The sequence below is a fragment of the Microtus oregoni genome, unplaced genomic scaffold (assembly GCF_018167655.1).
Source record: "Microtus oregoni isolate MIOR12 unplaced genomic scaffold, Mior012 000049F_ref0000343, whole genome shotgun sequence".
NCBI lineage: Eukaryota > Metazoa > Chordata > Mammalia > Rodentia > Cricetidae > Microtus > Microtus oregoni.
In genome coordinates this window covers 2,277,071-2,295,944 of record NW_024543223.1, presented here as the reverse complement: position 1 = coordinate 2,295,944, position 18,874 = coordinate 2,277,071, and the positions used below count along the sequence as shown (strand labels likewise).

General features: G+C 48.5%; 1 protein-coding gene across 1 annotated transcript; it reads left to right on the top strand.

Annotated features, from left to right (window-relative positions):
• The first annotated feature begins 6,254 nt into the window (after nucleotides 1–6,254).
• Nucleotides 6,255–18,775, top strand: LOC121436590 (phosphoinositide-3-kinase-interacting protein 1-like). Its single transcript, XM_041636606.1, has 6 exons — nucleotides 6,255–6,834; nucleotides 7,689–7,805; nucleotides 7,884–8,003; nucleotides 8,976–9,182; nucleotides 9,274–9,352; nucleotides 17,239–18,775. The coding sequence occupies exons 1-6, from the start codon at nucleotides 6,765–6,767 to the stop codon at nucleotides 17,441–17,443; spliced, it is 798 nt and encodes a 265-aa protein (XP_041492540.1). The 5' UTR covers nucleotides 6,255–6,764; the 3' UTR covers nucleotides 17,444–18,775.
• Nucleotides 18,776–18,874: the final 99 nt, after the last annotated feature.

The following is an 18,874-nucleotide window of genomic DNA, read 5'->3' as shown; positions in this document are numbered from 1 at the left end:
TCCCCAACACTGAAAAAAAAACCAATATTGTTCATCCAGGACAAGAAATATTAGGGCTGGGGAGATGGTTCTATCAATAAAGTCCTTGCCTTGAAAGCATGATGACGTGAGCTTGATCCCTAGAACCCATGTACAAAAAAAGCTAGGTGTACCCCTGCACTGCTTACAGTCCCAGTGTTTGTGAGGCAGACACAAGTGGATCCCAGCCTAATCTGTGGGGTCTAAATCAATGAGAAGGCCCTGTCTCATAAAACCAAAGTGGAAGTGTCTGAGGAACACTCCCTGAGGCTGACCTCTGGCAGTACACTAGCACAAGCACACTCACAAGAAATAAATCTGAAACCATGTACTTTCAAGCCTCAATCATCACTGGATCTCCACATAATCTTTAACTTTTATGTGTATGGGTATGCTTGTATGACTGTGCAAGCCTGGTGCCCCAGAGGTCAGAAGAGTGCACCAGATCCTCTGGAATTGGAATTAAAGATAATTGTGAGCCATCATGTGGGTGCTGGGAACTAAACCTGGGTCCTTGGAAGAACAGCAGTACTCTTAACAGCTGAGCCATCTCTCCAGCCCTGACCTTTCTTGTAAACATGGTGCTGGGGACTGAGTCATGAGCTTATATATGCTAGGTAAGTGCTCTACCATTCAGCTGCATCTTCAGTTCTTCTTAGTTTCCTTTTGCTAAGGTACCCAAGTAGGCCTTGAACTTGTGATCCTCCTGCCTCAGTCTCCCAAGTAGCCAGGATTTGAAATTTACATTACCCTTGCCTACCTCATCTGTAGGATTTAATTTCACCTTGTATAGTCCATGCTAGCTTCCAATAGTTACAAATAGTTATGCACTAACAACTTTACTGAAATGGGCACAGAACCTAAAAAGGAATGCCAGCTTTTTCAGAAAGTAAAAAGGAACTCAAAACTGTCCATGGGAAAATTACTGAGATGCACATTCTTTCTGTTGCTTAAAAGGGAAAGAGTGTTCAGTAATGATAGTAAGGAAATCCGGGGATGGGGCAGGGAGCAGGGCTGAGGAAGCACTGAGTGAATGAAGTCTTGAATGAATGTGTATTGTTTAACATGGGCACAGCTATGGAAAAATGGGAAAGTCTTCCCTGAACTACGCTCAAGGAAATGGCAATTCCTTCTCTCTTGGTGCTTGTGGGAATGTTGACAGTATATGCAGAAAATGCCCACCATAGCTCCCTGTCCTCCATGTTTACTGCCTGAAGACCCCTCCCCTACAGAGATTGCTCCTGTCAAAATTAGCTAAACCTGCCTCTTTGTTTAGCTTCATGCAATAACCCTGCCCTCCTTGTTCAACAGGGTATAGTAAAAATGCTTAATTTTCTGGATGCTGAGGCTTCTCCATTAGACAGTTCAGTGCATCCAATCCAAGCTTTTTTGTTAGTGAGTTTGTCTTTTCCTTATTCCCTTGCTGTCCCAGTCATGTGGAAGCCTGTAAGCCATGCTAGGACTTGGCAAGGGTGGGGAGTGAAGGTTATTTCTATTAGCACTGAGGTCACCAGGTTCTTTCAACAGGGCCTAGATCGTCTGGGAGTTCCTCTGTAAACACAGGACAGACTAGAAATTGCTGGCAGCCCGAGAGATTCAAAAGACAAGTTCTCTCAGTCAGTAATGGATCTCAGGAAAAGGTGTTCATGTGTGTATCCCAGCACTTGGAAATACAAGATAAGAGGTTTAATACAAGTTCTAGGCTATCCTGGGCTTCTACTTCCAAACAACAAGAAGCTAGTCATGGTGGCACAAGCCTGTAATCTCATCACTGAGGGATGGAGGCAGGAGGGTCAGTTCATCATCAGCTACACAGTCAGTTTGACCCAGCCTGGCTACAAAAGATACTGTCTCAGAAAACAACAAAAATCCTTACAATTCAGGTGGTGGTGGCTCAAGGCTTTAAATTTTAGCACTCGGGGGTCAGAAGCAGGCAGATTTCTGAGTTTAAGGCCAGCATGGTCCACATAGTGAGTTCTAGGACAGTCCAGGCTACACAGAAAACCCAACCAAACATAAAAACCCTTCCAAACAAAAAAGAAAGTGAGAGAAAATGGTTGCAATTTATCACAAAACATATAGCACTGTCGCAAGGCTCCTGAGCTTTTCTTAGCAGGCCTTCTGTCCACATCTGTCAGGAAGGGTCTGTCTAAGGGAGACGGAGCAGCCCAAAGCAGTCGCTAGCACTCCCTGACATCTAGGGGGGAAACAATACCTAAGAAGTTTGTGTACAGATCTCATAATATGGGGCCAGGCTTTGTCGTATATTAAAAACCAACAGATGAAGCAATAAGCCAACCACAGCAGTTAGGCGGTAGGACAAACACTTCTTTTTTAGTTACTATTTTATGTACATTGGTGTTTTGCTTTCAGGTATGTCTGTATGAGGGCAAAGGATTCCCTGGAACTGTTATAGACAGCTGTGAGCTGCCATGTGGGTGCTGGAAATTGAACCCAGGTCCTTTGGAAGAGCTGTCAGTGCTCTTAACCGCTGAGCCATCTCTCTAGCCCCTGGACAAACACTTCTTAACTACTTTAAATGGTAACAGTGCTGACTATTTGAGTGATCCACAAAGGAGTTGATGAGCTAAGAAAAGCAAAAAGGAGAACACAAAGTACAGATTACTGTATACAGTACTAAAATCACAAGCATATTTGGAGTAATAAAAATGACCCAGATAAAGCAGCATGCACCTATAAATCCAGCTATTTGATAAGCTGAGGCAGGAGGACACCTTGGAGTCTAGGATTGGAAGTTTGAAGCCAACCTCAGTGACACAGTGAAAATCATTTAAAAAAATAATAAAATAAAAATGTGCGGGTTAATAAAAATGAACATTTATACAGCTAATAAAATTATACAGTACTGGTATAGAGGATGTGTGTACCTCAATGAATAAAATTAAGAGTCCAAAAATAGACAGCTCTATGGACTATTAGTTTTCCACTAGGGTATTAAGACCATTTAAGAGCACACTGAAGTTTAGCAAGATTTAAAGTTTTGTACATAGGACTATCAAGAAAGTGAAGAAGGGGCTGGAAATTAACAATGGAGTGCATGTTCAGTATTCAAGAGGACCTGAAAAAAAGCAGGGAGGGGCGGGGGCGGCATTAGTCACAAGAATTCCAGGGAGCTAGTTCAAGAGCCTCAGACCCCAGGATTAGGGCTATCATGCTGTCCCATTCCTGAAGCCTGTGTGAGGACCATCACAAGAGGCTGCCAAACACTATGGGAAATTAGAGTTGCTGTGGCATGAATGAGGAAGACACTCAATGTCCTCCTTCAGTCTAATGCCTGGACTCTTAACTCAGGTCTTCAAGCTTGCAGGACTGTTACCCAATAAGCCATCTTGCCAGCTTCGTTCTCTCATTCTCTCCCTTGCTCCCCTCTCTTCTGGTTTTGTTTTTGGACAGCATCTCACTACATAGCCCAAGACAGCCTTAAACTTAGGGATACTCTTGCCAAGCCTCCTAGTGATGTAATTACAGGCATTTTTTTTTTTAACCGTGCCTGGCTTCCAGTAATTTCCTATATGTAAACAGGTCCTATGTTTGTCCCTTCTCATGGCCCTGTTCAGTCTGGACCCTCCAGACCTTCCAGATGCCCCTGGTTGAGCTCTCCCTCACATCTACAACAAAACCTTCTCCTCAACCATAACTAGGAGTGGTCGTGTCCTCATTTTCATTCAATTTTTTTGGCTATCCCAAGTTGCTTTTAAGTCAGGGTCTCTCTACATAATCCCAACTATCTTGGAACTCACTTTGTAGACCAGGATGGCCTTGAATTCACAGAGAATCATCTGCCTCTGCTTCCCAAGTGCTGGGATTAAAAGTGTGAGCCACCACTGCCAAGCTGTTCAATGTTTTTTAACACCATCACTATAAGTAAAGCACAGATTCTTTTCAAAGTTTATGCTCATAAAGTATTTGATAAACTTCTGTGTAAGTCAGTGCTATGCTCATGCTAGGTTTTGGCAAATCTTGCTTTATATTTATTTCAGTTTTTTCAAGGCAGGGTTTTTCTGTTTATTTCTGGCTGCCTCGAACTCACAGAGATCTGCCTGTCTCTGCCTCCCAGAATGCTGGGATTAAAGGCACATGACACCACTGCCCAGCATTTTATATTATTTTATGTGTATAGAATTTTGCTTTTGTTTTTTGTTGTTTTTTGAGACAGGGTTTCTCCGTAGCTTTGGAGCCTGTCCTGCAACTAGTTCTTGTAGGCCAGGCTGGCCTTGAATTCACAGAGGTCTGCTTGCCTCTTTCTCCCGAGTACTGGGATTAAAGTTGTGCACCACTGCCGCCAGGCCTGTATGGATGTTTTTCTGCATTTGTCTATATTGTTTGCATGCCTGGTATGACAGAGGCCAGAATAGGGTGTTGGATTCCCAGGCCTAGATACAAAGCACCTATTGCTCTTTAACTCATGAGCCATTTCTCCAGTTAGCAAGCCCTTTCCCCCAAAACACACATACACATAATTTAAAAATAATAATAAAATCTAAATACCTCTGGTCTATACTTACCAACTATCTCATGCTTAACAGCTAAGTTTACAGTATCCGGTCTTCCTATGACCCTATGAGCATGTTTTCATAAATGGGAAAGCTATGTAATTTTTCTTACTTCCTTTCCTTCTTAGTTTCTTTTTTCTTTTCATTTTCCAAGACAGGGTTTCTCTGTGTAACTGCTGTGATTATCCTGGAATTCGCTCTGTAGACCAGGCTGGCCTTGATTAAAGGCGTGAGCCACCACCGCCCAGCTCAAAGTTTGTGACAGGGTCTCATACAACTTAGTCTAGTCTCAAACTCCCTGTGTTCATACTCAAGGATGATCTTGAACTTGTGATCCTCCTGCCTCTACATCCAGAGCTGGGATTACAGGGTTGTACTCCCCCACCCAGTTTGTGCTGTTAGGGGTCAAACACACTATCAGCTGAGGTGTTTAAGAGGACATGGCTCTGCACTTATGAGATCTGAGTTCAAATCCTCAGCACAAACATTAAAAGCCAGGCATGGCTATGTGTGCCTTATAATTCAGCACTGGAGAGCATGGAGAGGAGGGTCCCCGGAACTTGAGTGTGTTCTCAGGAGGATCACTGGCCAGCCAGCCCAGCTTAAGTGTCCTCCTTCTGCTTCAGTAAGAAATCCTGTTTCAAGGCAGTAAGACCCGAGACATCCTGCTCTTCCTTCTCTACACACACAGGCACATATCACACACCCCACGGGGTACCGCCCCCCACATACATGCAAATTCTTTTGGGAGGGGGCATTTATTTGTATGAGTGTTTGGTCAGCATGTGTGATATGGGCCAGGCTGGTGTCTGGAGGTTAGAAGAGGGTGCTGGATCTCTGCAACTGGATACAGTTGCTTTTGAGCTAAGTGAGGGGAACTGAACCTGGACCTTCTGCAAGAACAAGTGCTTCTAAGCACTGAACCATTTCTCAACCCTTACACAATGTTTGTTTTTTTTTAAAGAAACACCTCAGGAGAGTTGGAGAGACAGTTCAGAGGTCAGGAGTACTTGCCGCTCTTCCAGAGAACCTGAGTTCCCAGGGCACACAACAGTCACATCCCATGGCCCACAACTGCCTGGAACCCATGTTCTAGAGGACCCGAAGCTTTCCTCTGAGTGCAGACACAGATAGACACACAAATAAAAATAAACGTTTTCTTTTAAAAAGACACCTCAGGATTCAATCACTTCTAATTAGTTAGAATCGTGTCAGCTTTCTACTATGATAAAGTCCATAAAACTTACTTAGCAGTGTTACTTTCCCCTCCCTACATTATTGTGGCAAGATCAAAACAGAGTCTCCCATTTCTATTCTGGGACTTGCCTGAGTCACAAGGTAGTCTTGGCAAATCACTCTGCTCTATCTCTCAATTTACTGAGGCTGCTTGGGAACTTCAACTGCCAGCCAAACTAGCTCCAAAAGTCCCAAGTTACGTGGTGGATGTGGTTTAAGGATAGGAATGCATTACTGCAACTGGATTTCCTACAGACTGGTGGGGGGAGCCATTTTACTTAATTTTAGGGCTGGTAGAAAGGGCAGACTTTACAATACAGCTAGCAATCCCAGTGTTTGTATAACATGCATTTTCAACTAAAGACACCCTCTCCGCATTCCTACTATATATGGGTACCCCAAACCTCAAATGTGAGTAAAGGAATGTGACTGACCTGACCTTGGCAAAGTACAGTTTAAATACATACATATGGCTAGAGTTGCTTCCAATATTCTTACTTGTGCTGCCAATGTGCTCTTAAATGCCTCCTGCTTTTGTAATCAGCATCATCTCTCACTACTGCTCTGGGCTTTAGCCCTAATCCAGCCCACTCCGCGATGCCTTCTGACACAATGGCTCTGTACTCACAGACGGAAAAAAGAAGAAAAGCTCTGGGGATGCAGTCGTGCAGGTCGCAAATGGATCTGCTGCTAAGCAAAGCCTGAACCTCTCGTCATTCTTGACTTGGCTGAGTTCCTCTCTTGGCTCAGGGTTAGTGATCTAGTATGGTCTAGGAGGCTTAGGACCCAGGGGGCGCCTTTTAGCTGACAAACACCTCGACTGCAGCAAGCTAGCTGGGAAGCTCCCAGTTCTAAAGAGAGGCTGTTTACCAGAAGAGCGAGCATAACAAGGGCCGGTCTCACTGCAAGGCTGGGAACTAGGAGGCAAAACTGCTGCCAAGGAGACCCCATTCGGACACTGGCTGTTCAGTCACCTGCAAGCCGGAAGAGGCAAGGATGCTGTTGGCAGTGGTACATATATTTCTTCTCAGCAACATGCTTCTGGCAGGAGCCTATGGATCTGGAGGTGAGATTACATTTTTTTTTCTTTCTGCAGCAACTTAATGAAGCAGAACGGGTAGAGCCCCCCGATTTCCCAAACGTGGCTAGGCTGACAGAGAAGGAAGCTTTTGGCTGTTTTCTTGTTATCCTACGAAAGCTCTTCTTCTCCCCTCTCTCTCCTTCCTTGCCAGAGGCTTGCAGCTCCATCTTTGCCATTAAGAACAAAGACAAGTCACTTTCTCTTCCCCTTTCCGTGTGCATGAGTGGATGGAGCTTGGTCCCCAGAGTCCTGCCCTTTTAAAGTCCTTTTGCTTGATGTGGCAGGCGCACAGACCTCCTCCCCTCTCCAGCTTCCTCCCGTGGCTCTCCGCTGAGGGGAGTGGGAGCTGAAGAAATGTGGCAGATTCCCTCAGCTGAAGTCTCAAATCATTGGCTTCACTAAATCAAAGGCTTTTGTGGAATTCTCCTGGGAGCTGGTGGTGTCTGTTAAACTAGCAGAAGGTGGCCGTACCCGCGGAGAAGGGAACATCAGTTTATATAACATGGACTTCTCAACACTGGGATGACTTCCAGGTCTGACTGCCCAGAATCAAAATCTCCACAGACCGACTTTTGCCAGTCCTCCGGCACCTCCACAGCGGCCCCAAATCCAAGAGTAACAACACCTTGCACCTGGGTAGGCTTTAAAAAAACAAAAACAAAAAACAAAAACAAAAAAAAAAAAAAACAAAGCTAAATCTCTGAGTGTTGCCTGTGACCGGACGCCGCTAGGGGCATGACAAGAGCTCTCTACTTTCACTCTGAGGTACACAGGGCTTTCCACCCCACGAGGCCAGAGAGCCGCACTCAGGGTCCCGGGCGGGTTGCTCTTCCTCACAGGCTGCTTCTGGGACGGCGGCCACCTGTACCGGGAGGACCAACCGTCGCCCGCGCCGGGTCTCCGTTGCCTCAACTGGCTGGCTGCGGAAGGCGGCCGTGGGTCGCCCCCCGAGCCCAGTGAGTGTCCGCCGGGGAGGCGGGCGGGGTTGGAGGGCGGCGGCCAGCGGTCCCTGACGTCTCTTCTCTCCGCCTCAGGCTCCGGCAACCACAACTACTGCCGGAACCCGGACCAGGACCCGCGCGGGCCCTGGTGCTACATCAGCAGCGACACCGGCGTCCCTGAGAAGCGGCTTTGCGAAGACGTGCGCTGTCCAGGTACCCGCCCTGGATCCCGGGGGAGAGGACGCCAGTCCCCCAGGCGCGAGGCAGCGGCGGCTGCACCCGCCTCGCACGTGCGGCCGCACGACGCCCGCCCCGCCCCGTCCCACCCCCGCGCCGTCCGATTGGTCAGAGTTATCTCCAGGCCGCGGAGCCCGAAGCCCATTGGCCGCCGCTGCATTCGGAGTGAGCTCATCCTCCGCGAGCACTTGTAAACAACGGTGGGAGGCAGCTTGCTTCTTCAGTGAAGCGCCGCACCAGCGTTTGCTGTGTGTAGCGTCTGCTGTGAGCTAGACACAATGCTCACAATTCCCCGGGAAGAAGCCGTGTGAGGGAACTGAGTCACCCAGAAGTTCAGGAGACCTGCCAGAGGCTGTGGGGGTATCCGGATTTGTATCCAAAGCTTTTAGGCTTAAGATAACTAAGACAGTTCTCTAGGAATAAATGCAATTATTCGTGCCCTTAACACTAATTGGCACGAATCTTGCGCTCAGTGTGGACTGTCTCCTGACGTGAAGACTGTGTCTGTGGCGACATTCTCCAGCAAGTCCAACTGGGTGTTGGAAGATAGTAAGGACTTGAAGAGACAAGTGGGAGGCAGGAGAGAAGTTGTTCCCGAAGACGCTTTCCTCACATTTGCCTTGTATCACATCCCCTCCCTTTCAGGCTTCATTTTGCCCCTGGGGCAGGCAGGGGAGTTGTTTTTTTTTTTCCCTTTCTATTTTTGAGACAAAGTCTCACTGTGCAGCTCTGCTTGACCTGGGACTCACAGAGATCCTCCTGCCTCTGCCTCCGGAGTGTGTCAATTCAGGTGTTCGCCACCACGCCTGCCCGGGGGCAGGCTTTGGTTTCAGTCTAGCGGAGCATTTTAGGGTGAACCCCTTCCCATAATGACCCCAGCAATCAGGTCAGGTTCAGCTGTAGAATGCACTCCGGGCAGTCTCTGATGAGAGCTTCTTCTCACCTCAGCTCCAGAGACGGCTTCCCAACCACCATCAGCTGCTACAACCGAGCTGGAAGAGAAGTCTGAAGCTCCAGGTGACAAAGAGGCACAGGTGTTTCCTCCTGCTAATGTCCTGCCAGCCAGGAGCGAGGCAGCAGAGGTGCAATCAGTGATTGGCATCAGTCAGCGCGTGAGGATGAATTCCAAGGAGAAGAAGGATCTGGGAACTCTGGGTAGGGTCGCCTTGGTTGGGATTCATCAGATGACGTCATTTGCTGATTTCTGGGGTGTGGCTAATAGGACTTTGTGTCCTGTCCCCCGCAGGCTACGTGCTGGGCATTACTATGATGGTGATCATCATTGCCATCGGAGCTGGCGTCATCCTGGGCTACACTTACAAGAGGTGAGTCTTTTCTCTTCCTGGCTCTCTCTAAATAGGGCTACAGAAGAGACACAATGTCATATCGGCTTCTAGGTGTCTTTCCAAAGGAGAAGGAAAACCCAGCTCAGGAGCAGAGATCTGGTTTTCGTCACTGCCAGGTGACCTTAGACAACTAGGGCAAGGACTTAAATACTGACACCCCCTCCCCCCACGCCCAGGGTAGCTCAGACTGGCCTTGAAGGAGTAGTCTCAAACTCATAATCCTCCTGCCTCCACATATCACCATGCTCTGAAGAAGACTAGATTCATTTTTGTCGAATTTTAAAATTCTGCTACTACACCGGGCGGTGGTGGTGCATGCCTTTATCTCAGCACTTGGGAGGCAGAGGCAGGCGGATCTCTGTGAGTTCGAGGCCAGCCTGGTCTACAAGAGCTAGTTCCAGGACAGGCTCCAAAGATACAGAGAAACCAAAAAAAAAAAATCTGCTACTAAGATGGGTGCAATGATGTATATCTGCTATAATCCCAGAATTCAGAAGACTGAGGCAGGGGGTTTACAAGTTTGAAGACTGTGAGACCCTGTATCAAGAAGAGGAGGGAGAAAAAAACATGTCTTTTTTTTTTCTTTTTCTAGGCAGGGTTTCTCCGTGTAGCCCTGGAACTCACGCTGTAGACCAGGCTGGCCTCAAACTCACAGAGATCCGCCTTCCTCTGCCTTCTGAGTGCAACCGCCTGGCTAAGAGTTATTTTTCTTTTCTTTTCTTGAGTTTTTGTCTGTATATAATGAATGTCTGTGCACTCCATGAGCACTTATTGCCTAGGAAGGCCAGAGAGTGGCTCTGAATTCCCTGGACCTGGAGTTCCACACAGTGAGCTATCCTGTGGGTGCTGGAAATTGAACCCCGGGTCCACTGGAAGAAGAGTCAGTGCTCTTAAGTGTTGAACCACCTCTCCAGCCCTAAGACACTATCTTTATTTATTTTTTTTTTTTTGGTTTTTCGAGACAGGGTTTCTCTGTGGTTTTGGAGCCTGTCCTGGAACTAGCTCTTGTAGACCAGGCTGGTCTCGAACTCACAGAGATCCGCCAGCCTCTGCCTCCCGAGTGCTGGGATTAAAGGCGTGCGCCACCACTGCCCGGCCTAAGACACTATCTTTAATCTCAGCAGGCAGACACTGAATTGTGAGTGAGGCCCTGTGCCAAAACAAAACATTCTGCTACTGGGAAAGGTTCCTAGCTCCTGGTCTTGCAGTCTTACAGTTGGGGCTTAGAATTTCCTCAGTGGGATGTCTTTAGTGAAGAGAAGAATGGTGACAAAAGAAAACCCATCGCCACCCCTTATCCCGTAGGGAAAGTACAGGAGACTGCTTGAGAAGCAGGGACACACTTGCAGCTGGAGGGCAGCAGGAATGCTTGTTTTGAAAGGTCTCCTGACAAAGCCCCATGGGGCAGGTCTTGGAATCAGTGCTGTGTGGTTCTGAGTCCAAACTGTTGTTACAGAGCAGGCTGTTGGACAAAACAGGGTATTTGACTTCCAGCCCCGAGGATCAGCTATATTTCTCTGACCCAAAAGCCTTCCTATAAAGGAAGTGATACAGCGGACTGCATTGTCCAGCAGTGAGAGCCATTGTCTGAGTCATATCAAAGTGCCTCTCAGCCATCATTTTATAAGCCCAGGGTATTCTTAAAGGTTCTGGGTTCAGCCCAATTGCAGACTGAAAAGGAAGTGTGATAATTACCACAGCAACCACAGATGTCACCTGCTGTTCCTGCTTCAAAGCGTGACACGCCCCAGCTTCACCTTTTGTTTTGAGACAAGGTAGTTCAGGTTGGCCTTGAATTCACTGTAAAGCAAAAATTGACTTTGAGCTCTTTGTTGCTTTCTTTCACGGTGGTGGTGGTGGTGGTTTTTTGGTTGTTTCCTTTTTGGAGACAGGGTCTCACTATGTAATAATTCTGGCTGGCATGGATCTCTCTGGCTAGATCAACCTGGCCTTGAAGTCACAGAATCCTTGAGACAGGGTTTCTCTGTAGCTTTGGAGCTTGTCCTGGAATTCACTCTGTAGGCCAGACTGGCCTCGAACTCACAGAGATCTGCCTGGCATGCGTCACTATGGCCCCACATAGCTTCTTGAACTTTGAATCCTCCTGCTTCCTCCCCATTATGCTCACAGTTGCGTTTATGAAACAAATGCTGTTCTTCCCAGTTTTCTGAGGAAACTTGAAACAAGAAAAAGTAGGTGCCTTGCCTGTGGCTTCACATCCAGAATATGGTGGAACAGACTGCCATCTGGGTGACCGGGCAGGTTGTTTCTTGTTACTAGTCCAAAGCATTCCTGGGGGTCAAATGTGTGTTAGCTCAGTGCACGGCACACAGGAAATGGTTCCTAGTCCTGTTGTGCTTATCTATACAGTGTGGGTACTTGATGAGTTATTCACCTTTCATTAGGTGGGGTGTTCGAGATGATGATGACCCTGCAGCTCTGATGTTTCTGAGAAGGCACTGTTGACTGGATTGGTTTAAATCCCAGCTCTTCCATTGGCCTGAACAGATGGCTTTGCTGGTTTCTCTGATTGTTCATTAGTCAGAGAGCAGAGAGGTTGTTCTGGGAGCATCCTGCCTCCCAGACTGAGGCTGTGTCCACAGAAGGACTGCTGACGTGCAGGTCCAGGGACACCTGCTTGTTCATTTAAAAAGTGAAGAAACAGAGTAGTTGCTTTGCCGGCACCAGCCATTGACGCAGACCATGCACTGAGCCCTGAAATACTCCCCTCTTCCTCAGCGTCTGGTAGTATTTGGCTGCCATTCAATCTGTGACAGTTTCCAGACCTTCCAGGTGCTCAAAGTAACTGCTCTTAATTCCAAGCCCAGCTGGTGCCCAGTGGAGAAACCAGGTCTTATTTCTTTTGTCTTACTCTTTTCGACTGTCATGGGACTGCCATATGACCTTGAGATTACTTTCCTGTAAACTCGGGGGAAGGCACTAAGTCACTAGACTGTCACTAACCTCGGACCACCCTTTTCCTTAGCAAACATGTTCTGAGAACAACCTGTTCAACAGGAAACCACATGTGGGTTAGAAACAAGCTCTGAGCCTCCATCTCCTCACAATTAGGGGACAGATGTCAGGGCAAGAGCTGGAAGGTGAATGGCTTTTCAGGCAGCCTTTGCTTGGTGGATATCATGCCTGTTAAGTGGGGATATTTCTCCCCATACATCCAGCTACCCACAAGTGTTGTTAAACATTGTAACAGCAGGATGATAATCAGATAGAAACACAGCATTAGCTCTTTGTTTCATGCTTTCTTGGTAAGTCAGGCCCTGCTGTGCGCCTTTCTCTGCTCTTGCCCAAGGCTCTTCCTAATGAGGAGCCCAGGCCTAGAAGAGTTAAAGTACCAGGTCCTAGGTGCCCAGACTAGACCATGTGTTCTTGTTGTTATGTGTGTGTTCCTTGTTTTGACATAGGTTCTCACTGTGTAACTCAGGCTGGCTAGGAACTCTCTCCCTCATTTATATGTGTGGATATTTTGCCTGCATGTATGTCTGTGCACCATGTGCGTACATGGAGGGTTGTGAGTTGCTATGTAGTTGCTGGGAATCAAACCTGGGTCTTCAGAAAGAGCAGCAAATGCTCTTTCCTGCTTAGCTGTCTCTTCATCCACGGCCAGGAATTCGTGGTCTTTATGCCTCAGCTTTCTTGAGTGCTGGAATTTATGAAGCATGAACCACCATGCCTGGCTGTCGATTATCTTCAGAAAGTCCAGCGAAGCCCAGTAGCCTCATTTAAATTTAAATTTCTCAGGACAGTAGGAAAAAGTGAAACTTCTCAAAGAATGACTGAGTTTGGAAAGCAAAAGAAACAAGATCTTGTTCTGGAATTCCCTCCACTTGTGGACGCCACGCACTAAGCACATCATTTACCTTTTGTGGGTCCCAGCTTACTCCCCAGGCGTGAGCTCTGATGACCTACCAGCACTGATATTTCTGTAGAGGAAACTATTGCTTGGTTTAAATCCCAGTTCTGCTCTTGGTTTACACTTCCCTCCCTCCCCACCTCCTTCTCAGTCTTTTCAGGTCTGACATGATAACAGAGGGCACATGGGTCTCAGGAGGATGGAATCAGGGTGCTTTGGATGTACAGTAGCGTGCCTGTACAGTAGCCACCTTGGTGGCACAGAGCAGCGGGGTGGCACAGCATGGCTTCTGACTCAGAAAACAGCAGCAGCTCAGAGTAATCTCTGAAGAAACCTGCACTGCCTCGAAGAGGCTCCGTTGTTTCCATAACCCAGGGGTAGGAAGCCAGAGGCAGGTAGCAGCTCTGTTTCCTTTTCTCTCTGGCCAGCCCAGCTTGCACTGGCCCCAGAGCAGTCAGGGTAATTCCTGCAAGTCTTGAACTCTGCAGGGCCACGGACTTGGCTGATGGAGGGAGCTTTCCAGAGCTGGGAAGGGTAGGCAGGCACCAGGCTTCCTCCTGCGAGGAAGAGCTAAAGGTGGGGGTAGAAAGGAACTGTTTGGCTGGGTCTTTGTCCTAGTAACTCTGGCCACGAGGTGGCTAAGCCCTTGGCTGGGGTAACTCCCTGTCCCTGCTGAGTGCTGTCTTAGCTCTGCAGGGAGCTCTTATTCTCTGATAAAAAGGGAGGGAAACAGTAAGTCAACACCATTTCACCCCCTTGGGAGAGAAGCTGAGTCGGTGAATAAGCCTTTGTTCTATCTTGGCAGCCCGACAACAGCCCGATTTTCTCACCCGCCCCCACGGCAGGGAGACGGTTCTGGGCCACCTAATGGTCAGTTTAGCAGGCCTGGCAGCATCAGCTACTTCATCTCCAGGATTCCCAGGCAGGACTCAACAGGCACGTGGGGTCAGGCATGCTTCCAGGTTCCTAAATGGATGAGGCCAATCTAGACTAGGCACACTGTCTGTTTCCTTTACCCCAGATTGCCTTTCCAGCCCTGCTTTTCCCATGAATAGAAATAATCTCTCCCCCCCCTCCGGCCCTGCGCCTCCCAGACTTGTGTGTGATGAGGCCTGACAGTTATCAGCTGCTCAGCAGGCTACAGATACATGCTTCCTACGCGAGGGAGCGGAGGAAAGCAAGGCTTCTTCATGTAGGCAGTGGACACTGCTTGCGTAAAGTGTGTGGCATCCATCAAAGGTGTAGTTGTGCTCTTTTGCTGGGTGATGACACCCTTGGTACCTTGGCTAGGTATTTCGGAAGTCATGGGTTCCTGGCTTGCCTTCTTCCTCCATCCTTCTTGTAGACTTTGAATTTTAGCCTCTGGCAAAAGATACTTGAATGTTTCATTTTTGCAAATCGCTGCTAGCTTAGGGAGGAGGATCTCTTACCAAAATTAAACCCAGACCTTCCAAATGTTTCCGTTCACGAGCAGTCTTTTAGAAAGTGGCTTTTTATTATGCAGATAGCCATTAGCCACCTCCGATAGGTGACTCAGGGTTTGAGAAAGGGAGTGGTTATTGTAGAGAATCCCCTCTTCACGAATCGTGTACCTATCTTTGCCTGTGGTGCTCCGGGAGGTTTTCTGCTGTGGGAACTGATCCCCAGGACAGATGCTAATGAAAGAGTGGGCTAGGCTGGGATTACATGTTGAGAGACTTGGTTGCCATAGGAAGATGAGCTTACTGACCTCCTTCCTGTGACCTTCCATTTGGGATCAGAGCATATCTCAGGTGGACAACTCTTCCAGAATATCCAGGGTTCTGGAGATTATTACGTCCCAAATAGGCTGAGCAGGATCCACAGCAGAGAGACATGGCTAATGAAGAGTCCTGAGGCCTCTGCGCACTTGTCTCCTCCAGTACTCTGTTCTCCAGCTTTTCTCATTGTACATCACGTGACGGATGCAGACTACAGCAGATCAGAGCTATGTCCCTGAGATCTGAACCAGGCTCCTGTGCTGCTTTTTGTTTTGTTTCAGCTGGAGGGCAGGGCAGGGCAGGGAGCAGGTTCTCCTGGAGGGAAGCAGCCCCTACTCTGCTTGCCTGGGATAAGTGGGGTCCACAGCACACAATGGGCAGGTCCGTCTTGGAGATGTAGCCGTCCTTGTTGACTGGCGTGGATGCCTTCTTGTCCATTACTCTTAGGGGTCCACATCTCCTTCCCATTCCCCAGCACCATGTCGAGTGCCTGTTGAAGGCCTTCGCCTCGCCCAGGGCCTTCTTGTTGCAACTGTTGATGAACACTAATGTGGTGGTTTTTCTTTGTTTGTTTTTCGAGACAGGATTTCTCTGTGTAGCTTTGTAGCCTATCCTGGAACCCGCTCTGTAGACCAGGCTGGTCTCGAACTCAGAGATCTTCTGCCTCTGCCTCCAGAGTGCTGAGATTAAAGGCATGCGCCACCACCGCCCAACTCAGTGTGGTGTTCTTGAGCGACTGCATGAGCAGAGAGAGGACCTTTGTTGACTTTCTCATCCTTCCACTTTCGCAGTCCCTCTGGGGGTCATCTCACTCTTGAGTTTATTGAGACTTGTGGTGGAAGTTTCACTCAAAGATCACTCCCTCCTCCGTTGCATTGCTCTGGCCTCTACCCCAGAGTCCTGTGTTTATCACCCACTTAGTTCATATCTCCTTCAGATAGTTTCCTTGGCAGCTGAGCCTAAGTTGTTGGCTTCAAAGGATCTGCCCTGGGCTCTGTACTGGTTCTGCCATGCAGTCTATTGGAGTGTGTGTGTGTGTGTGTGTGTGTGTGTGTGTTGGTGGGTGGGCAGGGGTCCATTGGAAAGCATCATACATGTCCATTAAGAAGACCTAAGTTTGCCAGGTGGTTGGTGGTGCACGCCTTTAATCCCAGAATTTGGGCAGAGGCTGGCAGAGCTCTGTGAGTTCAAGGCCAGCGTGGCCTAGAGTGAGTTCTAGGACAGCCGAGGCTACAGAGAAAAACTCTTATCTCCAAAAACAAAACAAAACAAACAAAAAAGACCTAAGTTTGAATCCCTGTACCACTGTGCCTTAGGGGCTGACTCTTAACAGCAGTCAGTGCACAGTAAACTTGTTGGAGCCTGTCCTGCATCCTTGGAGCATCCCTTAAATGCACTGGGCCATTTATTTGTTTATAGAATGAACAAGAACTAAGTCTTTGGGCTGAACTGAGAATGACGTGAGATGATCTGTACATACATACGTACATAATACACACATCCATTCATCCCCGGCATGGCGTGAGTCGTCTACGTAAGCAGAGCGACTCTATGGCTCAGATGAGTCACTGAGTATCAGGAGGAATCCAAGGCAGTGACTGAGATGTTTGATTGCCATTTTCATTGTATTCTCTTGCTCGGTGCAGCCCTGAGTCCTTTTGTCTCTGCATGGGTTGGGAATAGTTCACTGCCAGCCTGGGCTCCCACTTTTCAGGACTAAAGGATGACAAGGCAGTCTTTGAAACACACAAACTTGTTTTGTGGTGGAGAGGAACATGCCTGCTCCTGCAGTTGTAGATGTCAGATGTCAGCTTGAGATGGGTTCTTCTGAACTCACGTCATCAGGCTTGGTGGTAGGTGCCTTTACTGGCTGAGCCATCTCACCAGCCCAAAAAGGCAGTCCTGTAGCAGGATGGGCTGCTCCGTTTTCTGGACAATTTCATTGGTTAGGGATGAAGCTAGGGTAGGTCTTTAGGTTTCTGGGACCCCTGGGCTGGAAACAAAGGCCTGCTTTCTTTCAGTTCCTTCTACACTATCCCCACTGAGTCTCATGCAGCAGCCACCCCACCTTACAGTAGGGGATCAGAGACAAGAGCCGGCAGCAAGGCCTTATGGAGTTTAAGGCGGCCAGGAGGACGGACTAGCCAGTGTTAGTCCTGGCTTGGTCAGGTGATTCGCCGTCACCAGGGTGAGCTCCTGCTCAGGCTTTGGTAAAGTTAATTGAGCACAATCTGAGTGTTTTCTTTTCCTGACAGGGGGAAGGACCTGAAAGAGCAACATGAGCAGAAAGTGTGTGAGCGGGAGATGCAGCGAATCACCCTGCCCCTGTCTGCCTTCACTAACCCTACCTGTGAGATCATGGACGAGAAGACCATTGTTGTACACAGCAACCAGACTCCCGCTGACCCTCAGGAGGGCAACACCCTCCTTGTGAGCCAGGCTGGCACCCCTGGGGCCTGAGCCCTTTCAATGGACAGGAGCCCATGAAGACACTGGTACAGGACAGGCCACACTCTTGCAGCTGGGAGGAGCTATATTTTGTGTTGTGGTTAAAACCCTATCCCATTTTTCTTTTGAGCGGGAGACAAGACTCCTCATGACACAAGCAGAAGCAGGGAGCATTATGGGTGAGTGTGAGGAGGCTGGGTAGGGTCCCTCAGTGCTCCTTTGCTATCCCTTGGAGCGGACTTGCCCCTGGATAGCGACTGCCACAGTGGTGCTGTGGCAAATAAGGGCTTCCACATTGCCTGACCCAGGGAAAGACAGGGAGTTGGCGAGGCTCCCCTATGCTGTACACCTAAGGTGGCCTCAGTCTCTGCCTTTCCATTCGTCACCCAGGAACTTGAGTGGCGTATACTGTTATTCATAGTTAAGGTCAAACAGGTTATGCATGAGGCAGCATTTTTATATATAGTATTTGGGATGGAAGGTCCCTTCTGACTTCTGAGAATCAGAAGTGAATTTGTACACGAGTCAGAACTTGGGTTGCAAATGGGTTCTGGATGAGGGCTGCTGGGCGTGCTCCAGCTTGCTGGTAGTGTTGTGCCTTGACAACTCTGGGCCAGGCCTGGGCCCAAGGGACTCTTCCTGTTCTGTAAGGAAAGAAAGGGAAGAACTGCACTAAACATTTCGCTGAGGAAGACACACAAGGGCCTGCTTCTGCCTTCAGCTTCATATTTGGGTATCCAGATGGTCTCTCTCCATTTTGTGCTGATAAGAGAATAACCAGTCAACCCATGGGAATTACACATCAGCGTCTGTGAACCTAGAATAGGCCCAGAGGCTAGGTAGCAAAGGCATGGAGGGGCTTGCCTTCACAGTACATCTTGGCCCACAGGCAGCCCGATGGCCTCCAGGCCAGTGCCTTCCATAGGGCTAGGATTGCAACCTATACAAAACAATCACTGAAGCACTGGGAAGGACCTTAAGGGGTTCCAAGTTTGAGACACAGGGTCTCCAGAGAGGGAAAAGTGTCTGCATCAAAGCAAAATCTGGATGGCCAGGGGTGCCCAGCTTCCTGGCCTGGGCAGTGTTCCCCAGCCAGACGCCCTCTACCGCCCACCACAGAGAGGGGTGGGGCGGCCCACTCCCTTCCCCAGGCTGCTCTCTGGAGCCATCTGTTGAGGGGGCCTAGACCTCAGGGTTCCCATGGTGGAACTGACTATGGGAAAGAGAACAGTACTACTTCCGACTTTTCTATGAAAGTATTTCTCTGTGTATGTTTTATATACCTCATTCTGACACCTGTGTATGAACTGTGGGAAACTGCTCTGCATTTGACTTATATAAACACAAAACATAACTCTGCTTGCCACGTTTTTGTAGTGCTGGGAATGCTCCCGAGTACCAATCCATACTTCCACCTTCTTGATCACTGTGACCCAGCCACTG

Coding starts and splice junctions, on each gene's coding strand:
- LOC121436590 (XM_041636606.1), top strand. CDS start 6,765: ATGCTGTTGGCAGTGGTACATATATTTCTTCTCAGCAACATGCTTCTG. Junction 8,004..8,975: donor CGAAGACGTGCGCTGTCCAG/GTACCCGCCCTG, acceptor TTCTCACCTCAG/CTCCAGAGACGGCTTCCCAA. Junction 9,353..17,238: donor CTGGGCTACACTTACAAGAG/GTGAGTCTTTTC, acceptor TTTTCCTGACAG/GGGGAAGGACCTGAAAGAGC.